The following is a 21,087-nucleotide window of genomic DNA, read 5'->3' as shown; positions in this document are numbered from 1 at the left end:
TACAGCTCCTGCTGATATTTTTACCACACATTTGTGGCATATTTTAGAGCACATGGAAGGATTTTTATACAAAATATCACCTCAAATTAGTCTTTTAGCCAACTGTGATGTGGGAGAGGATCTCTAGTTAGAACCTGGATGATAGGAATCAATGAGTAGATCTGTTGTTATACAGAAATGCTATGATGGGGAAAGCTTCACCTGATAGATTTCTATCAGTTAAGCAGGTGTTAAAGGCAGAGTAGTCCTACTGGAAAATATATATATATATGTGGGATGGGTCTACACCGGCCAGAATACTCTGGGCTGCTTCTAAACTAATCTATCCCCCAAGCTCTCCTGAATTTCCTTGTTATATCTGCATTCCAGAGCAACAGTGTGTATACTCACATCCCATTATGCTGCCTGGTATAACCTCTCTAGCAAAAGTTGCTCTCTATGAGGTCAAAAATGAGTCACCCAGCATTGATCACATAGCTGGGTGCCTCAATGAGACCTCAGAGGGAGCAACTCATGCTAACTGTGCCAGTGCTGGCTTGCAGTGGTGTGGACCACACCGGGTGACACTCCAGAAGAGAGGTGACACCTGGTTGGGCCTTCATCCCACTGCAGGCTGGTAAGGGGCAAATGTGTCCCTCCTGAGGAGGAGGCCACCTCCAAGATGACAGAGAAGGGCAAAGGGCCCCCTCCTGGCTTTATCATGGTGGAGACTTCCTCCTCAAGAGGAGGTCACTATGATGGAGAAAGGTGAGCATGCCCTTTTTGCCTCGGCCCAATAGCTCTCCAGCAGTCCCCCCTGCATTGGGTGACACCAGGGGTGGGGACACCACTGCCAGGTGCCACAGTGGGGTGCTGTGTAAATAGCTGCTTGGCATTGTTCTGGAGTGCTCTGGATATTTTTGGAAAATCTAGAGCAAAAGGTAAGTTGTTTTAATGCAATTCAAGGTAAGGATGGCACAGATTTGATGCAGGACTTGTTTCACGCCATGAAGACAGTCTGCAGTCAAATCAGGGCTTTGGCTCTGCCTTGTGAAAATAGGTTGCAGTGAGGGCAGATGGAGGGGACCCAGTTTGGCCCATGTAGACATGTGTTTGGTTTGAAGGACTGCTCTGTATACAGCTTTATCAGCCCCAAAGAAGTTCTCTTTTTGAAACCTGTTCTGTGACTCTCCTTTAGGTGACGTGCAAAGCAGCGGTGACATTCTTCCAGTTTAGTATTTTGGCCAACTTCTTCTGGCTCCTGGTTGAGGGCATGTATCTGCAGACTTTGCTGGTGCTGACCTTTGTCCCTGACAAACAGTATGCCTGGAGGTTCATCCTCATTGGATGGGGTTAGTAGACTGCCTTGGTTTTTGTTGGAAAGGTCTTCCCAACCATTGGCCTCCCAGGTGAGTTGGACATCAACTCCTAGAAGTCCTAGCCAGAATGGCCAATGGTAAGGTTTCCAACACCTGCATTAGACAAATGGCCTTACAAATCCTTATATTAGACCGTAGTGTAAGTAGTTTGGGTCACTTGCTTGAATTATCTGGAGCACTCATCCTTGCATCTCATTTGGCGTGACTTGTCTCATCTATCACAAGATGCCATTCAAGGTTCAAGTGACATGACGCAGCTCTGCACCAATGGGGAAGACGAGGGGAGCACTAGCACCAAAACCTGGGTCTGGATTGAACTCTAGGGCTTCAACTCTCAGAGTTGATTATTTGATTAAGGAGACACTGTAGTGTAGTGGTTTCTGTATTGGACTAGGACTCCGAGAGACCAGGGTCTAAATCCCTGCTCAGCCATGGAAACTCCACTGAATGATCTTGGGCAAGTCACACTCTTTCAGCCATAGAGACAGGCAATACCAAACTCCCTCTGAACAAATTGTGCCCACAAAATGTTTTGCCTTAGGGTTGCCAAACACTGGAAGTGACTTGAAAGCATGCAATAACAACAATTGATTAACTATGTCTGTTGATTAATCCATTTCAGTAACCAGGGCTGTGGGCTCATTTCATAACAAATCACAAATCTACGTTGAACAAATTTGCACAGAATAGCATTTGCTCTTTGCCCAAAATGACACTGGGATTTGCACAAAAAGACTCAGGGTTTTTGAAGACCCATTGAAGATCATTGAAAAACTCAGAAACTCTTGCAATTTCAGCCAGTGGGGAGAAAGCCTTTGAAATCTTTGACTCCTGCCTGAAAGAACTAAAGAAGCAAAGATGTGCAAACCCAGTAACATAAAAATGTGAATGAAACAACAGAAATGAGCCTTTTAATAACGAAACTGAGTGTAATTATGGCAAAGAAAGAAGAGGAACAATTGTGCATATATTTTGTCTCTGACTGTACAAATATTCTTTCTTGTGTTCACTCATATGTTCTTTATGTCCAGGAGCACCAGTGTTTACAACATTGGCATGGATCACAGCCAGGATTTACAGCCAGAATACTGGGTAATTACTGACATATTTTCACAAATTAATGATGAATCAATGGTCTGACTGGAGATAATTCAGGAATCAGAAACTTTGATTCATGTACATAATTTGATTCATACACATATCACAACCTCATACTGATTGACTCTCCCTTATCCGAAGTGCTCAACCAGAAGCGTTTTGGATTTTGCAGAGTTTATTCAATTTTGGAATATTTGAATAATGTGATATCTTGGAACCCAAATTTAAACATGCCTTTCTTTTATGTTTCATGTACACCTTCTACACATAGCATGAAGATAATTTTATACACAATATTTTAAATGCTTTTGTGCTTGAAACAAAGTTTGTGTACATTGTACCATCAGAAACCAAAGGTGTCATTATCTCAGCCATCCATGTGGGCAATTTTGGATTTTGGAATACTCGGGAATTCTAGATAAGGAAAACTCAACCTGTACTAGTTTTTGAATCTGATGAAGATGAAATAGATAGAGAAATGAACACCTGGAAGAAAAATATATTGTTTTGATACCAGGATAAAGAGCAGAGCATATCCATCAAATCAAGCAAGGAGAGGAGGACCTCTCTCTTTCCAGGGTAATGTCAATACATTATTTCTCTTTCCTTGGCTACTTCAGATGCTGGGATGATGAAGAGGAAAGCTCAGCAGTTCTGTGGATCATCAAGGGACCCATCCTATTAACGGTTTTAGTGAGTTTTCCTTTTGATCTGTTTGCTTTGAAGAACAGAAAGCCCAGCAATTGTCTTCAATTGCTGGGGGATCTCTGTTATGTGAGCCATCCTTGTAGCCTTTTGAATGTTCATAATGTGTTTTGGGTTTTTTTTTCTTTTCTTTGCCTGCTTTCTACATAAACAAATAAGCAAGCTGTGCAACAATTGAAATGCAAACAGCAGAGATCTCCTTTAGAAATCGGACCTGGCAGATACATCAAAGCAGAGGTTGGGGAATTTACTTGTTTGGACTGCAACTCCCAGAATCCCATGGTTACCAAAAAGTCACCTGCCCGCAAAGTCTCCAAAAAGTCGCCTGCCCGCAAAGTCGGCATCCATTCTCCTACTAGTGATGTGTTTAGACATGTCAATGCCTGAGAGATAACAGAAGAGGGTGCTGTTTGCATGGTTAAATTGTGTTTTCTGTCCTACAGTTGCATCTCTCTTCCTTAATCTAGGGAAAAATTAGGATAAGCAAAAAGATCTATCAGATTTACCTTCTTTTATATTCATGTTTGAAATCTTGGGTTCGTTTTTCTTCCCTTCAAAGGGAAAAAATTCACAAAATATAGAAAACCTTTCAAACATGAGCTGAAACAAAAATGTCCCCTCCTCTGCATTTGCTGAATTCAGTTTAGAGATATTAGAGATCTAAAGAATGAGCACATTTTTTTGTCCTTGTCAAGAAAAGATGACCATGATCTGGCGTTAGGAGATACAGCTACCAGATAAGCTATGCTAAAAAGGGACTTGTGATGGCATAAGTATGATGTGGCAGCTTAAAAAGCCAATGCAATTCTAGGCTGCATCAATAGGAATATAGTCTCTAGATTGAGGAAAGTAATAGTTCTGCTCTATTCTGCTGTGGTCAGACCTCACCTGGAATCCTGTGTCCAAGTACTCAGCACCACAATTCAAAGTGGAGTAGGAAGGAGGGGTTAATTTCTTGGTGATATAATGTGACAGGAAAATACATTTTGCAAGCTTTGGTAGGAATGAACCCCTAAACCACCCCTCTTTCCCTCCAGATGAACTTTGTTATCTTTATAAACGTCATCCGAATTTTGGTTCAGAAACTGAAATCGGCAGAGCCTGGAGGACGGCATACAAGGCATTTTGTGTAAGTGACCAAGCATTTTATTCTCTCACTGGAAGTGTCTGATACAACATCTGCTGTCAGACAAACCTCTTTCTGCTGGAGCTTTAAAAATACCTATGCATTTTCTTCTCCTCAGTGAATAATGGTGTCTTCTGGTCAAAAAACAAATGATTTATCACCAAGGTTTTTTTTTTTTTTTACATTCCAGGACCATCTTTTTTGCCAAAATTTCAATGTCTAAAAATATTGGTTTTGCACAAAAACAAACAAACAACACCTTTGTGATGAAAATAGTGTGCTTTGTGCAAGATAAAATTAACCCCTGCCCCCCATAGAACAAAACAATAGTTATTGTCTTATTAGTCCATAAGCTAGGTTTCCAACTATGTAACTTTTTGATATTTTCATTTATGATTGAGGCAGCATTGATGTATGATTGAGGTACTATGGAGCCAGTGTGGTGTAGAGGTTTGAACACTGGACTAAGATTCTGGAGACCAGGATTTGATTCTTTACTTAGGGAGACCCATTGGGTGATCTTGAATGGGTCTCACATTCTCAGCCCCAGAAAACCCTGTGATACGTTTGCTTTAGAGTAGTCATAAGTCTGAAATGACTTCAGGCATGCAACAACAGTAACAATAACCGCTGTCATGAATGTAAAAATGCCCAAAACTGGCACTGAAGAATGATGCATCCAGCCCCCCACCAACCAATGGGGACTTATGATAGGACCCCACAGAGGTCCCCACATCTTCTGTTCATACCATTACGCATTGGTGAAGAGGGTTGGATGTATCATCCTTCAGTACCCTGATGACCACCAGTTTCACCACCAATATTCAAATTCTGTTTCCATCCCTAATGGCACTTTCTTTGTTAATGGTCAAGAGGTGCCCCATAACCATTTCTGAACTGTTGCTCCTTCAATGTCTTCTCTTTCAGGAGATTGGCCAAATCGACGTTACTCCTCATCCCCCTCTTTGGAGCTCACTACGTTGTTTTTGCCTTCTTCCCTGAAAGCATTGGGATGGTCGCTAGACTCTACATTGAGCTGGGAGTAGGATCATTCCAGGTAATGGTTTGGGAAGGAGAGATGGGTGACTTTGAGGACAGTGGCATGGTAGCTTTGACCAGTGTAGAGGTCTCTGGAGGACCACTTTCTGAATGCCATAAAAAAGGTGTAGTGGTGTGTTTAACCCCTTATGATTCCAGCATCTGCCAATGATGTTTCTGTTTACGTGTATCATTCTTATTCTTCGCTTCCTTTCAAGGGTTTCCTGGTGGCTCTTCTGTACTGTTTCTTAAATGGAGAGGTAAGTGGAAATAGGAAACGCTCTTTGAAAGACCTTGTTTGGAATCTTTCCGTGGTGCTCCAGCTCTCAGAATAGACCTACAAGTACCATTGTGGGTGAGGAGTGCTTTGATCTGCTTTTGTAAACCACAAATGGCACATTCTCTCTTGCTGTTCTCTGGTCAAAGTAGACACTGTAACAAATCTGGATGCTCTAAGTCAGGAATGGGCAAAGTGTGGTCTGTGGGTTCAGTGTGTTCCCCAAAGGCATTTTTTCTTTCTTTCTAGAAGTCAAAAACATGTTCTCCCCAAATGCCCTGTAGTGCTTTCTGGTAAGTAGGGCCTTAGGCAACAGATACAGATACCGATACATGGCAAGTGGCAGCAATATTGGCAGGGTTGTGTGTGCCATGCTGTGTACCTACTGCCTTCCAATGAATTGGCAAATGTGAATCAACAAGAATTGGATTCAATGATTTGACTTATGTACTTCAATACAGAAGAAGACCCTATTTTGTCAGTTTCTCTTCAGGCAGCAAAATGTCTTGGCCCAATGCTGTCTTGACAGAGGAACCTGTACTTTCCAGCTCCGTGATGTAAAGTTGTTCGTAAGCATAGGAAGCTGAGGAAATAGACTATGGATGAGAAACTTCTGGTGGTCCAGGGACATTGTTTTCATCCCAGGGTCCACAAGAAGCTGCACAAAGCCTGGAAATATGACCATCTTTAAAAAAAAATGGGAGCAGTTGGATGACCACTTCCAGTTTCATTCCCCCCTGCCAAGTTCCAAGGGCTTTGAGCTTTCAAGAGAGAGGGGAATGTCTTTCAGTTGTACATAACCCCATATTTTTGATTGTCTATTTAAGGGGAAGCCTATGTATAGAATCATAGAATTGGAAAAGATTCCAAGGGCCATCCAGTCCAACCCCTTACTATGCAGGAAGACACCAAAATCTCCCAACTGATGGCCAACCAGCCTCTGTTTAGAAACCTTCAAAGAAGGAGAATTCCCCCACACTCTGAGGCTGTCATATTCTACTGTCCAACACCTTTTACTGTTAAGAAGTTCTTCCTAAGGTTTAGGTGGAATCTCTTTTCCTGGAGCTTGCATCCATTGCTCCATTGTGTCCTATTCCCTGGAGCAGCAGAAAACAAGCTTCCTCCATCTTCAGTATGACATCCCTTCAAATACTTAAACAGGGCTATCATATCACCTCTTAACCTTCTCTTCTCCAGCTCTCTAAATCGCTCCTCATAGGGAGCTGGGTATATTTAAGGGATTATCATGAAGTCCAATCTTTTTTAAAGGCCAAGTGGACATGCGCAGCCACACATTGGCCACACAATGCCAAACTCTAAAGTAGAATTTGGAAAAGTTTCATTCATAGACGACAGCTCCCTTCATCCCCAAAAAATCAAAGAAATGGAAAATTGATAACATGAATGAGCCAAGGCTGGGGCTGCAAAGTTCAATTTTGTGTTTTAGCTCTGATCTAGTTTTAATCCTCTGTTCCTTTTTCCTGCCATGATAGGTTCAGGCTGAGTTCAAGAAACGTCTCCGTAAGTGGCATTACCAGCATTACCTCAGCTTCACCCGGAAACACCGAAGCCTCTCCAGAGATAACAGCCCTACTAACTATGTCACCCAGTTATCCTTGCTGGACAGAATCAGTCCCAAAAGGAGCATCTGTCCCAATGACCTCTCCTCTGTCTGAAACACTTAAACCCTGTCCAATCTCCAGAATCACTGGGAGGTATCCAGTCCTACCTTCCCAGCAAGGGGCAGCAGTTTCACTACTGGAAACTTTGGACCCAGCCCAAGTGTGGGAATGCCAAGTCTTCAGGCTCTAAAAGGTGAACCTCAGGTCAGGTGGCAGAAAGTTGGCTTCTTCTTGGTACACACTGCCCCTTTTATCTCTGGCCAATTTATCCCTGGCATTGTTCCCACAGCCATTTGGTAGCTGCAGGAACAATGCGGCTCCCAAAAGGAGCTCCGTTTCGGAGCTCCTTCACATGCCACACCCAGGTCACCATAAGCAGCCTGGGGGTGGTGTGGAGATGTCATGCACGCACCACACCATTGGGACACGGTGCATGCATGACAGAATCATGGCAGCCCTTGTGTAGATGGGAAGCTGCTATGATGATGCCACCTCCACGTACTAGGGTTGCAAGGCATGCGGATGCTCCTCCTCCGGGCAACTGCACCAGTCTGGATCAGGCCTATATATAACCTCACTGCTAGCTCTACTTAGTTGATCAAGACATGGTTCCTCAGATCAGAGCTATAGCTTTGTTGTCAACCCCTCAAAGTTAAGACATGTGGATGCCTATTTTGTAGGGTGGGGTGCACTTTGGTAAAGCACAATAAAGAGTACCAACAGAATTTCCAAGAAGAAGCTGCCATTTTTGTTAGGCACAGTAATTATGAAGTTGCTCTGGTTGGGATGGTAAATTAGATGTTCATGTTTGCCACCATCATTTTCAGCCAAGGAGAGTGGCTGTGACCCTGGAGATGTTGGAATTCAGCTCCTTTGACCCCTGCCATTGCCTATGCCATCTTAGAATCATAGAGTTGGAAGAGAGCACAAGGGCCATCCAGTCCAACCCATTTCTGCCATGCAGGAAATCCAAATCAAAGCATCGCTGACAGATGGCCATCCAGCCTCTGTTTAAAGATCTCTAAGGAAGGAAGGAGACTCCACTACACTCCGAGGGAGTGTGTTCCACTGTCGAACAGCCCTTACTCTCAGGAAGTTTCTCCTAATTTTGAGGTGGAATCTCTTTTCCTGCAGCTTGCATCCATTGCTCTAGGTCCTAGTCTCTGGAGCAGTAGAAAACAAGCTTGCTCCCTCCTCAATATGACATCCCTTCAAATATTTAAACAGAGCTATCATATCACCTCTTAATCTTCTCTTCTCCAGACTAAACATCCCCAGCTCCCTGAGTCTTTCCTCATAGGGCATGGTTTCCAGACCCTTCACAATTTTAGTCGCCCTCCTTTGGACATGCTTTAGTTTCTCAATGTCCTTTTTGAATTGTGGTGCCCAGCATCTGAAGGATGTAGTGGCCCACTGCTGATTTACAAAGCATTTTGCCCATAGTAGCTCAGTCATCCTTACTAAGACCTTCTAACAGAGGGCAAGACTGTCCATCTTCTGGAGATAAGCACTGTTGCCTGGTACATCCTATGTTAGTGGAGCACTGAATCCACTTCAGATTTTAGTTCTTCAAAGGCACTATTCAAGGTACTCAACCTATTTCAGGGACTGCATTTAGCACATTGGATAGTTCCTTTGAAGTCTGGGGTAAAACCTGGGGCAGATCCACCATCCTACTGACATGGAAGCCAAGGCAAAATTTGACGTTTTCTTTTTCACATTCTAGCACCACAGTCCTAAGCATATTTACTTGGAAGTAAGTCCCATTGTGTTGAAACGGAGTTAACCCATACCATGAATATTTTGGATTGTAGCCTTCACTTGCAATCCTATAAAGGAATGGTGGTCCCTCAGGACAGAAGCACAAACATTATACCCATATTTGTAGCTTCAGTACTGAAATGCTTGTTTATTTTACACCAATTCTGCCACCAAAGTTGCCACCATGCAGCCAAAATATTTCTTTGAAAATGAGCTGGATATAAAACATTTACTTTGTATTCAAACAGAAAGCTGCCTTCTGCTTTCGGAACAGGCACATGCTTCCCATGTACCTTTTTTTTAAATGAAGCTTTTTGAGCTACCAAGCCACTAGTGAAAAATCCCACCCTCCATATGTGGGTGAATGGGAAAACTCATGCCCTCATCTCCAGAAAAATACATACAATCTTACATAACAGTAAGGACCACTAAACACAGTGAGTCTTACTTTCAAGCAAATGTGCAGGAATGTTCTGGTTCTACTATACTACACCAGACCCTAAACAGAGATTTGGGTATTCAGTTTTTCTTTTAACAAGGAAGATGAAGAATACTTGTTTGCATTACCATCAGTGGAAAAAGGCGAAGGGCCTCATGGCTCTTCCCGTCAGGACCTCATTAAGGAAAATGTATTGTGCAAACAACAACAACAACAACTACTACTACTACTACTACTACATGATTTTCCTGTGTGGCAAATTCATATATTGTGTAAAATACATTTATTCTTGTTTTAAAATGTTGGGCAGAATTCTACATGTACTACTTAGTTATGCAGCTGCTTTAGTTGCATAGCTAAGTAGCATCACACAGTTTGACCCCCATAATCCTGACCACTGTGAGCAAATGGGGTCTGTTCTCTTTTCATTCAGGATGCAGCAGGCTGGTGTTGCCAATCCATCTGCTGTGAGCAGTTTCTGGTGCAAAAGCTGGAGGCAAGATCCCTATTGCAGTTCCTCCATGCAATAGAGATCACTGGCAGGAGGTGGATGGAGACACCCATCTACTATGCCTCTCATAGCTGATTCAGAGATTCTGGGAACTGGAGTGCAATAGATTTGGGGGCAATGGCTGAGCAGCTGCATCAAGAAGGGAAGTACATTTCTATACCGCTTACTGATATACTAAGCGGTTTACAAAGTGTAAGCTAATTTCCCCAGCAAGCTGGTTACTCATTTTAGTGGCCTACTGAAGGATGCCAGGCTATGTCACCCCACTAAGTATTGAACTCACAACGTGGTGGTTTGTGAGTGAGTTACTGCAGTACAAGCATTTATGCACTGTGCCACAAGGGCTCCACTGCAATTCCATGTCCTCTCCCCACCTCAGTAGCTGTCACATGTGCTTCTGCTGCTTACTAGTGAGGAGAGGGGAAGCAATTCAGAGGAGGAAAATGTAGTTGGTCTAGGCTCTGAGGGGAAAAGAAATGAGTATCCACACTCAGAAGGAATGCATTCTTCTTTTCATTCTCCTCAGAGTTGAGACCAGACACTTTTTTCATCTGAATTGTTTCCGCTTTCTCCTTCAATTCCAATGGGCAAGCAGCAGCAACTCTTCTGGGCTTGACTGCTGCTGGTGGGAGTTATGGATGGAATTTAAAGGTCCACAGAATAACTCCTATAGCCCATCCAAAAAGTGGGAGCTATGGATGGAATTTAAAGGTCCAGAGAATAATCCTCTATAGCCCATTTAAAAAGTGATATACATGCATGTAAGCAACATCAACAGAATGCTGACTAGCCACTTGGAGAAGGCTTAGCCAGAATGCTAGGTTAGGACCAGAGAGAACATGGTTCAAATGCCCACACATCTATGATGCTCACCGTCCACTATCTCTCTGTCCAACCCACCTCACGCAACTCTTGTGAAGAAAAAAACAGGGTAAACAACCATGCACCCCGCCTTGAGCTCCTTGGAGCAAGAGTAGGTAGGTGGGATATAAACGTAATAAACAAGTGAATAAGATATCATCCAAAAGACAGTGTGGTTCTGTGTGTGTGTGTTTTAAAAAAATAATTCCAAAAAATGTGTCACAACAAATGTTTTATTATTATTATTACATTCTGTTTTTAATAACATAGATTCTCAAAGTCCAAAATATATCTCAGCTGTAAGAAGGGGAGAGGGGCGAAAAGAAATGAAAAATAGCACTGTTTCAACGCAAACCAGATATTTACATTGCCTTTAGAAGCACATTCTGCATTTGGGTTTCGGCTGTCTTGAAGGCTGACGAATGCAAAGGGTCACCTCAAGCCTTGCCCTGTCCACACGTTCCCCATTCAATGCACAAGACTGATGAAAGAATACCTGTGTGCAGAGGCCCCGTTGGGAGCACCATTCTTGATGAGAAAACTCTTGCTGAATTTTTGTACATGTGGGATGGAAAATTTCCTTGGATTTCAGAGAGTAGGTGGGCCATTTTCTGCCCTAGGATGCTTGGGGAGCCTCATATATCTCTATCTGTTCTTGGCTGTAGCCTCCTGACCTGGTCTTTTCTGACAGGACAGTGGGGAAGAAGCAAACAAGCATCCAGCTCTTTTCCTATACCTGGATGCCCATCACATAATAGTCATGGGCATCTGCAGAGACTTCAAGAACTCCTCAGAATGCCATTTCTCTGTGTCTAGGAAAAAAGCTGGAAAATAACCCTCCCACTACCAGAAAATGTCCCGAATCAGTGGGCTGCAGAAGAGGTGAGTTTGCAGGGAATGTTTTGGTCATCATCTGGTAGGTAGATATTTTCCAAACTCTGTGACATCCAATAAACTGAGTTGCAACAGCAATGGTCTCAGTTGTCGTTGTGTGCTTTTGAGTTATTTCTGACCTATGGTAACTCCAAGGAGAACCTATCACAGGGTTTTCTGTGGCCGAGAGTATGTGACTCATCCAATGTCACCCAGTGGGTTTACGTGGCTGAACAGGGACTCAAACCCTGATCTCCAGAATAATAGTCCAGTGCTCCATTAGCCTGGCTTGACTTAACACTATTGTAATTCATAAAAAGGATAGAAGCCATGTTTCCTTCAATTTCAGTGGTCCCCTTTCTCAGATAGGAAATGGATCACAAATTAATATTCTTTCCATCCTTACTTGTAAGCCTCCATAAACTGAGAGTAATCCATCAGATATACAAATAAGGTAACATTATTCTGCTTTTGAACCAATTGAATTCCAGCTACAGGTTTAGTCTCCCTTTTCTGAATTGCTTGGGACCAGAGGTGTTTTGGATTTTGGAATTTTTTAGATTTTGGAATATGTTTGTTTCCATATACATACATTTTTATTTATATAAGGGATTTATATCCCACATTTCTCCCAAAATGGGATTCAAGGTTGTGGAAACATAATGAGATATCTTGGAGATGGGATCCAAGCCTACACACAAAATTCATGCATGTTTCATATACACTTTATTACACATAGCCTGAAGGTAATTTTATACAATATTTATAATAATTATGTGCTTGAAATAAAGCTGGTGTATACTGAACTATCAGAAATCAAAGGTGAGACTGTCTCAGTCACCTATGAAAAATGTTTTGGATTTTGGAATATTTTGTATTTTGGAATTCTAGATAAGGGAGACTTAACCTGTATTCGCTTCACCAAAATCTATTCTATGTAGGTTGTCATTCTGTTGTCATTCACACCTGGCAATGTTTTCTTTTGGAACTTTCTGAAACCCAAGTTATTATGGCTTCTCTCAAGATCTGACCAAATCTCAAGATTTGTTTCCAAAGGGAAGGCTGCATTCAGTTGCAGTGAGACACATGGCACCTTGGCAAGATTTTACCTTGATGCTGATATGACATAAAGAGATTTGATACATTGATTGTTATGGCATTCAGGCAAATCCCTGCTCTTGCTTCCCATAGCATCATGATGATTCAAAGAAATGGCACCAATTTTTCTTCTTCAGGGTTTTGACGTCTGGTGAATTTTAGTCTTTTGGCAAGCCTAAAAAAGTTGAGAGCTCATAGTTTATGGTAATTCTTAGTATCTTGCCCACAAGCAGACAAAATTAAGAAATCTAGTTTTGCACATTGGTCCAGTGGTTTTGACTCTAATGCACCTCTAAGGCCCTTCTTGGCCATATCCTGATAACTGGAAGTGATATTGCTCCCAGAATGCAAACAAGAAAGAGGTATCTGTGGGGCATAAATGTCCTCGAAAAATTTGGGGAGGGTGTTGGTGGTCTTTTTGATCAGTTTTTGCATGACTGGAGAAAAAAAGAACACCTGAAAAATCACACCAAAACATTAAATTGGGGAAATTCCAGGGAGCCAATGGCCCATACCTTCACAATCCCTAGTCTAACTGATGCACACAAGATCTTCTCATTTTACAATAATGGAATGAATGGTTCCACGTTTCCGAAGGGATATAACCACAAAACAAATTTCTACTAAATTTCTACTCATGATGTAATGGATGCGCCACGATGTGCGGATGCTGGCACATAATAGGGGTAGGGCCATGCGGTTGAGCGTGGTCCCTAACTCTAAAATCGGCACCAGTACGGTGCATTTGAACCGTCTGTTCCAGGCTGTAGTGAAGGGAAGAGGAGATCCAAGATGACAGGGCCTGGCAGTCCTGTCATGGCACTGGAAGAGGCAAAGCCCAGTCCCTCCCAGACAGAAGCTGCAGATCAGGTGAAGATGGTAGAGGCACTTCACCCTTTCTAACAACATAAAGTGCCAGGAGCAAAAGGTCAGGCAATGCCTTGGCCCAGTTTAAACATAGGATGATGAGTTAATGAGGCCAATTGAGCTGACTAACTACTGGTTATAAATTAGGTTGAGAGCCAGGATGGTGTAGTGGATTAAGCATTGGGGTAGGACTCAGGGTTCAATTCCTGCTTGGCCATGGAACCCTACTTGAGTGAATCACACACTCTCAGCCCCAGAAAACCCTGAGATAGGGTTGCCTTAGGGACATGATAAGTCAAAAATGACTCGAAGGCACACAACAACAGCAACATCAAATAAATTAGGTCAACCCAGGCCATTCTGTTGCTGTAGAACAACAGCTCCCTGAAACCCTTTCTGGCATATCTGGCTTCTTGGCCATCTAACCTTTGCTATGTACTTCTAAACTATATTTTCCACCACTTGGGACTGCTTTCTGTCCTTGAACCTTGGACCATGGTTTTGTTTGTAACCTCATGTAAGCCTTGGGACTCACATGGCTTTGCCCTGCCAGCCCTTGTGGATATAGGTGTGCTTACTTGGCACTTCTTGGCTTTGAACAGGACATTTTGAAGAGGATGGCTGCGTCTGAAAGGTGGGATGTGGAAGCTGAAAGAGGACAAGTACCTTCTTTGTGTTTTACCAAGTTTTTTCCAATACCATGTCAATTTCCACAACTTGTTCAGGATTAAAATGACAAGTGCCCCATCTCACATCCCAATCATAGATTAAGATGAGGCAGTCAAGTAAGTGGGGTTATTTGCAGTAATGTGGAAAGTGAATCTCTATGTTCCTTTCCCAATTATGTAAGAATAAGCAATATGATAATTGCAATACCAGGTGAGAATAGCAGCCATATCCATAGCCCCAAACACATGGAGAAATTAATACAGTTCTTCCCATGAGTCATTCTACTGCTATATATGCCTTCATTTCTAGAGCAGCATGGAAAGATGTCACAAGGAAACAGACCCCACATCAATGTTAGCCAAGACTGACTAGCAATCTGGTTACCCACTATTGGGTGGACATCTTTCTGTTTCCTGAACTGACTTGCCAAGAGATGCCCATTCCATTCCTCATCTCTCCTTTAGAAACAAAATGGCTTTTAAAAACAGCAACAATAACAACCCAACATTTCAAACAACATTAGAACTGAAAGAGAACAAAACTCAGGAAAAAGCAGAGAGCATTTGTACACAATGGCCCCAATCCAGTTCTCCAAAGGGAAAAGAGTCCCTTGTTTTTTTCTATGGCTGGCATGGATAGGACCTCAGTCTCCTTGGCCCTGGTTGGATTGCTTTACCCCTTAGTGGGGGCAGAGAAGTAGACAACCAACCAACCTCTGAATGGTGGTTAAAGGTAATGTATCAGGGCTAATAGATCCAGGGGTATAAGTGTTGGCCATATAGAAAAGTACAGGAACAAGAAAAATCCTCAAAACAGTGATGCCTTTATAGGGTCAACCCAAATGTACAATATACATGTTGCAAGCTTTGAAAGCTCCATTGGGTTCCTCATCAGGCAAAAGGGGTTATACCTGATGAACAAGCCAGTGGAGCTTCAAAGCTTGCAATGTGTATATTGTTCATTTTGGTTGGCCCAATAAAAGGTATCACTGTTTTGTGGATTTTGGATACTATTGTATCAGGGCTAAGTGAGTCTGCAACCTATATTCAGCACTGTATGGGGGACGGGGGACAGGGAATGGCAGGCTCTCTAAGGTAAAGGGTCCTAGGTGGCAACCATCTGCCCTTTCGAAAAGCCCTGTGAGAAATCTAGTGCATAGACAAACTCAGTTATAACTGAGACTTTCCTTTTAACTCCAATGACAGGGAAGGGCAGTACTGGTGACAGAACAGGGCATATAAGTTCTGTCGTTCCTGACAGAGAAGTAAACAAGGAAGTCCCTCCTCTGCACATGTTATAGGCCACACAAGGCAAATATGGCTGACTGGGAACTTGGTAAACCATAAGTGGACTTTTCACACGATGCAATTACAATGGGCCAGAAGTATCGGTGGGCTAGTTATCTGTGGCTTAGAGCATCCACAGCTATGTGTGCAATGTGTGCCTTCAAGTCAGACTCTTAGGCAAACCTAGCATAGGATTTTCTTGGCAGGATTTGTTCAGAGGAGGATTCCCATTGCCTTCCCTGGAGGCTGAAAGTACATGACATGCCCAGGGTCACCCAGTGAGTTTTATGGCTGAGCTGGGAATCAAACCCTGGTCTCCAGAGTCATAATCCAATACTCAAACCACTACGCCACAGTGGCTAGCCCCACTCCATATAAGTCAATGGCAGCATGTGCATGAATTTATGCCAGTGCAGACACATGCATGTCACTGCCCATAGACTTATATGGACTTGGGATCCTGTTAGTATTGGAAGGGGCAAGAACCAACCTGCTGATACAGAGGACTGACTGTATAGTATTGGGATTCTACTTTAAATGCCATGTTGCTAGGTAATCTTGGGATCTGCAGTTTAAGGAGGGGTGTTTGGAATTCTCATCCAGAGATCTCTTCTAGGAGTTTATCAGACAAGGAAAATTGGAAGTATAATCCAATGGCAATCCGAACGCAATCATGGGATTTAACGTTGCGTGATAGACTACCACACACAATTTTGGGCAATGGCAAGCTATTTTCAGGCAATGGGAAGTGAGTTTGAACGAAATTCGAATTCATGTAAATTCAGTGAACTAGCGAATTCACATGAATGTGTTCTGGACCCACTTTCTTTTCATTCGAAATTAAGAGAAATTCCTCCCGTGTGATAAAGTCCCTAGTGTCTCACCAAACAAAAACTTCTAGGTTTGCACAAGGTGTAGCCATCATGGTAGTTAAAGTGGAATAATAAAAATGCTATAATTTTCTAGCATGAAAGGGGCCCTGTTACTACAGCCAAGTAGGGACAGGAAAAATAGAGGGGGAGAAACTGGTGAATACTTTCCATGACCTAGCCAAGGAGTTGTAGTGGACATTCGTAGTCACAAACGGTACAACAAAACCATTTTCACTGGAATCTCTGCATCAACATTTGAGCCAATGAGGAGCATCAAAGTTGACAATTCTGGACCTGGTTTATATATGTTATAGAATACAATTCTCTCCAAACAGTGAAAGGACTGGGGTCAGCCCATGGTATTTGTGCTGCCTTAAGAGAAAGGCAAGGTGGCGACCCTTCGCCCATTCCATATACAGAAACTGGGGCTGCATCTACACTCTAGAATGAATGCAGCTTGGCACCGCTTTAACTGCCATGGCTCAATGCTCAGGAATTCTGGGATGTGTAGTTTTGTGAGATAGAGCACCTTCTCTGCTAGAGAGCTCTGGTGGCACAGCACACTACAAATCCCCAGGATTCCAGAGGATGAGCCATGAGATTTGAAGAGCTGTCAAACTGCATTAATTCTGCAGAGTGGAAGCAGCCTGAGTTGATTACAGCTGTAGCTCTTCCCTAATTTTCTTCTTGAAGGAAGTATTAATCCATTTTAGCCATCGTCTTCTCACTGTGAGAAAATATTGGAAAACTGTACAACTTTCAAAGATTATTCCCAGTTTGGGACTTAGTCCATGCAAATTTCACACATGGTATTTTTAACATAGAAAACAGCCTTCCCTTTGTAGTAAACATCATTTTCTGTGGCAAAAAAGGTAATTGTTCTTTTGCTTCTGTGCAGAAAATGCTATTTACTGTGATGAAAATGCTTTTATCGACGCAAAACAACCACGTGTAAATTTTGTGTAGACTGAGTCCTGAACAGCAAAGATTCTCATCAGTCCAGGATTCTTCTCCTTAGGGTCTTTAAGCATTCAAGGAACATGTTTTTCAATTATTTCTCATTTTTTGGGACATTTTTTCCCCTTTCCTAGACCGGGAATTTTTTGGCCAAGACATTCTGAAATAGAACAAATCTCACAGTGGCTGTCTCTTTCTGAATGGAGTGCCTTTATGTATTGAAACACCTTTTCTGCATGAAACACCACAGAGACAGAGGATCCTAGAGTTGGAAGATATTCCAAGACATTCTCCTACTATGCAGGAATATACAATCCAAGCACTCCTGACAGATGGCCATCCAGCCTCTGTTTAAAAACCTCCCAAAAGGTAACTCACCGCACTCTGAGGAAGTATTTTCCACTGTTGGTCAGCTCTTACCATCAGGAAGTTCTTCCTAATGTTTAGGTGGAATCTCTTTTCCTCTAACTTGAATCCACTGCTCTATGTCCTAGTCTCTGGAGCAGCAGAAAACAAGTTTGCTCCATCCTCAATATGACATATCTTCAACTGTTTAAACATGACTATCATATCACCACTTAACCTTCTCTTCTCCAGGCTAAACATACACAGCTCTCTAAGCCACTCCTCATAGCACATGGCTTCTAAAATTTTAACAATTTTGGTCGCCCTCCTCTGGACATGCACCAGTATCCCAAAGGCTAAGGAGGAACAATGAAATGAAGGTGACTGCTGCCACCTCCAGCATCTGACTCCTGAGGCTATTGCCTCACCTTGCCTAAGCCAGTCCTGGTGAGGTCCTCAGTTCCACCATACAGCTGATGTAACCACCACATGAAGAATCTGTATGGAAGTCTATATACAAACATATCTTTTGTCCTAGAGCAGTGGTTCCCAAACTTTGGTCCTCCAGATGTTTTGGACTTCAGGTCCCAGAATTCCTGATTGTTGACCAAGCTGGCTAGGGCTTCTGGGAGGTGAAGTCCAAAACACCTGGGAAATCAAAGTTTGAGAACCACTGTCCTAGAGGAAAGAATCACATAAACCATGCCACCATGTGTACTGAGGACCAGTATCAGATGTTAACATATGGTGAGAATCTGTGCATTTGCATGCTCATTCCTTTGCTATGTAAAAAGGTTGGGTGGCTCAACATATATGAACCAGGTTCCAGATTGTTTTAAGAGAAATGTCTCCTGTCCACCACATCTCCTATCCAAACTTTTTAGAAAAACAATTCCATTCATTTAAACTCAGGAGAAAGAACCAGCCCTTTCATTGCAAATGTCTTGGCCATAGCTAGCTTGCATTCATTCCTTAGTGTTTAACAAAATATTATATAGATATATATAGATATATTATACATTAAAAACAAATATATATTCCTTTTTTAAATGTGGACACACTCACACACAGAGAGAGAAGCTTACACACTCATGTTAGAGAGGATATTGAAACATCTAGAAAGGCTCCAACAATCCACAGTGGAATAAGAAGAGTCCTCTGGAGACTTTGTGCATTGCACAAGGCCTCCTAAAAAATTGACATCATTGTTATAATTCGGCTGAAGTAGCTACGTATCGGTTGTGGCTCTGACTGTAAGGCAGGATCAATAAGGGATTTTCCTCCTTCCTCCAACCCCAAATCAAAGGCATTAAATGACCTTTCCTCAGCTAAATAAACACTGACATAAATCCAATTGCTGTTCATGTTTCAGGAGTAGATCCCTTGAATCCATGGGAATTACCTAAGTGCCAACTTATCATTCATCATTTGATTCAATGATATCAACATTATATCAAAAGATTTGATTTATGTTCACACCCCTTACAAACGTAGTATCACATTTGAAGATGAAGAGGTCTAATTTCTAATTTTTGAACCACAAATTGAACAACATACCATACTGTGCGTAAACAAATAGAACATTAAAAATATGCTTTTAACTCAGTGCATAAAATGCAAATCTAAATTGAGCAATTAGATTCTAATTTATTCTGAACAAAATGAGTGATGGCTCGTAACACATCACTCAAGGACATAAGCCACTTGTACCCCTTGGAGTTGTGGGAACCCCTGATTCAAAGGATTTACTCTGGCTGGGTCTAGCCTTTGGATTTAGGCTTCAAATGGTCAGCTGAAGAAAGTGCTTACATTCAACAAAAATATACATTTCTCCCATTTGCAAAGTCTTTCTTATTTGTCTCGCATAGCATTGGGTCATTCAGTAGGACCTTCTGGGAATCACCATGATGAATTTCAGGTTTTGCGTGTGGGTGGGTTTTTTTTTTTTTTGGCTACATAATCCACAGAATTTGCATCCTAGCCCTTTTGGTGCGAACCTTGGCGTGACAAAGGCATCACACTTTGTGCAACCCCCAATGGACGCCAGCCATTGGAGGGGTCACTACCTTCAGTTTTAACCTCCTTTCCGTGGAAAGATTTCAATGACAAGTGTAGTCCAAAAGAAGTTACATTCCTAGAATTCATCGATATTTAACGTGGGGGGGGGGGGACATACAGGTTTCCATTGGCTTCCATGTCTGTTTTGCTTTTCTTTAAAAAAAATGAAGAGAAAAAGAAAATGACCCATCAATTGCAAAAATATAGCTCTATCTTAGCTGGACGGCTCTTTTAGAAAATTTCACAGCTTAACACAACATTTCTGATACATTCCTGGAGGCAGAAAAACACCAATGACTCCACATTTTGTGTGTGAATCGCCAATCTGTGGGATCTATTCTATTCAGTGTGCCCTCCACAGATACATTTGATGTTCTGAATGCTTCTGCTGGAATCTGTCTCAACGATCAAAGTGTCAAGGCTGGTAATGATCCCATCTGGGGGTTTGGGTTACATTCTAAGTCTTGAGAAAGCACAGGGAGAATGGTCCAAGATGGAGGGAACAGGTATACTTGAAATGACAATGAAGGCAGAAAACAAAATCCATGAGATGTTCTTTCACATATATCAGTATGGCAACCAAAGTTCACAATGGCACAACGATCACCAGAAATGCAAGGCCAATGATGGAATTATCTGCAGCTCACTGGGATAGTGGGTGGGTTGAATGTCTTTTCTTTTCTGGATGATCACCATTGTGTATTTACAATACCTTTCAACACCAGCTCTTCCACGGATCTGAGATGTCGCGTTTCATGTTTCCAGAATGATCTTGTTTCTCTTAATAATAAAAGGGTGGTGGGTTTTTAAAAAAAAGACACAGAGAGACACACGGAACAACCCACGCCACCAAGATGATGACTTTTTTTGTTTGTTTTCAAAGGGATTTTCTCTCACTTTCTGGGAGGGAGTCGGGAAAGGAAGTTGTTTTATGCACTCATGTTGCCAGGTTCTCCGCATTTATGCTTGACATGCGAATCTGTGAGCTGCTCTTGCTCAGAATGGACAATTGCGTCCCCCCGTTCACTCCGCTGCTTGCGAGAGAGGGATGGCGATGCTTGAAATCCACAGCAAAGTACCGGTTGACTTTCCAGCTCCTCCATTTCCTCTTTATTTCTGATTGCACCTTTAGGGAGAAACTTTAAGAGGTCATTTTTTAATGTACTTAGGCGCTTGGGCTCATGCTGATATAGTCTTTTTTTTTTTTAATAAGAAAGAAAACTCTTAAAACAATGCTAGATGGTATTAGACAAGGCATTTAAGGAT

The 21,087-nt window shown here is 42.3% G+C and overlaps 2 protein-coding genes across 12 annotated transcripts in view; one reads left to right on the top strand and one right to left on the bottom strand.

Moving 5' to 3' along the window:
• The window catches only part of LOC149310107 (pituitary adenylate cyclase-activating polypeptide type I receptor-like), a 31,472-nt gene extending 21,842 nt beyond the window's left edge, over positions 1 to 9,630 (top strand). For both annotated transcript variants that reach the window (XM_089533720.1, XM_089533719.1), the window contains exons 7-13: positions 1,178 to 1,331; positions 2,390 to 2,450; positions 3,077 to 3,149; positions 4,199 to 4,290; positions 5,215 to 5,344; positions 5,544 to 5,585; positions 7,096 to 9,630. In XM_089533720.1, the coding sequence (XP_089389846.1) occupies positions 1,178 to 1,331; positions 2,390 to 2,450; positions 3,077 to 3,149; positions 4,199 to 4,290; positions 5,215 to 5,344; positions 5,544 to 5,585; positions 7,096 to 7,278 (735 nt within the window). In that variant the 3' untranslated portion in view covers positions 7,279 to 9,630. The remainder of the gene's footprint in view (positions 1 to 1,177; positions 1,332 to 2,389; positions 2,451 to 3,076; positions 3,150 to 4,198; positions 4,291 to 5,214; positions 5,345 to 5,543; positions 5,586 to 7,095) is intronic.
• A 4,499-nt stretch (positions 9,631 to 14,129) lies between these two features.
• The window catches only part of LOC149310106 (pituitary adenylate cyclase-activating polypeptide type I receptor-like), a 130,281-nt gene continuing 123,323 nt past the window's right edge, over positions 14,130 to 21,087 (bottom strand). For 7 of the 10 annotated variants that reach the window (XM_089533710.1, XM_089533708.1, XM_089533707.1 and 4 more), the window contains one exon: positions 14,130 to 20,960. In XM_089533710.1, the coding sequence (XP_089389836.1) occupies positions 20,751 to 20,960 (210 nt within the window). In that variant the 3' untranslated portion in view covers positions 14,130 to 20,750. The remainder of the gene's footprint in view (positions 20,961 to 21,087) is intronic. The other 3 variants (XM_089533713.1, XM_089533715.1, XM_089533718.1) reach the window with 1 other exon arrangement.

The sequence above is a fragment of the Sceloporus occidentalis genome, unplaced genomic scaffold (assembly GCF_023333645.1).
Source record: "Sceloporus occidentalis isolate IW3139 unplaced genomic scaffold, rSceOcc1.0.p SCAF_7, whole genome shotgun sequence".
Classification (NCBI taxonomy): Eukaryota; Metazoa; Chordata; class Lepidosauria; order Squamata; family Phrynosomatidae; genus Sceloporus; species Sceloporus occidentalis.
Note: the sequence above shows the minus strand (reverse complement) of the source record. Positions and strands in the feature narration are given on the sequence as shown.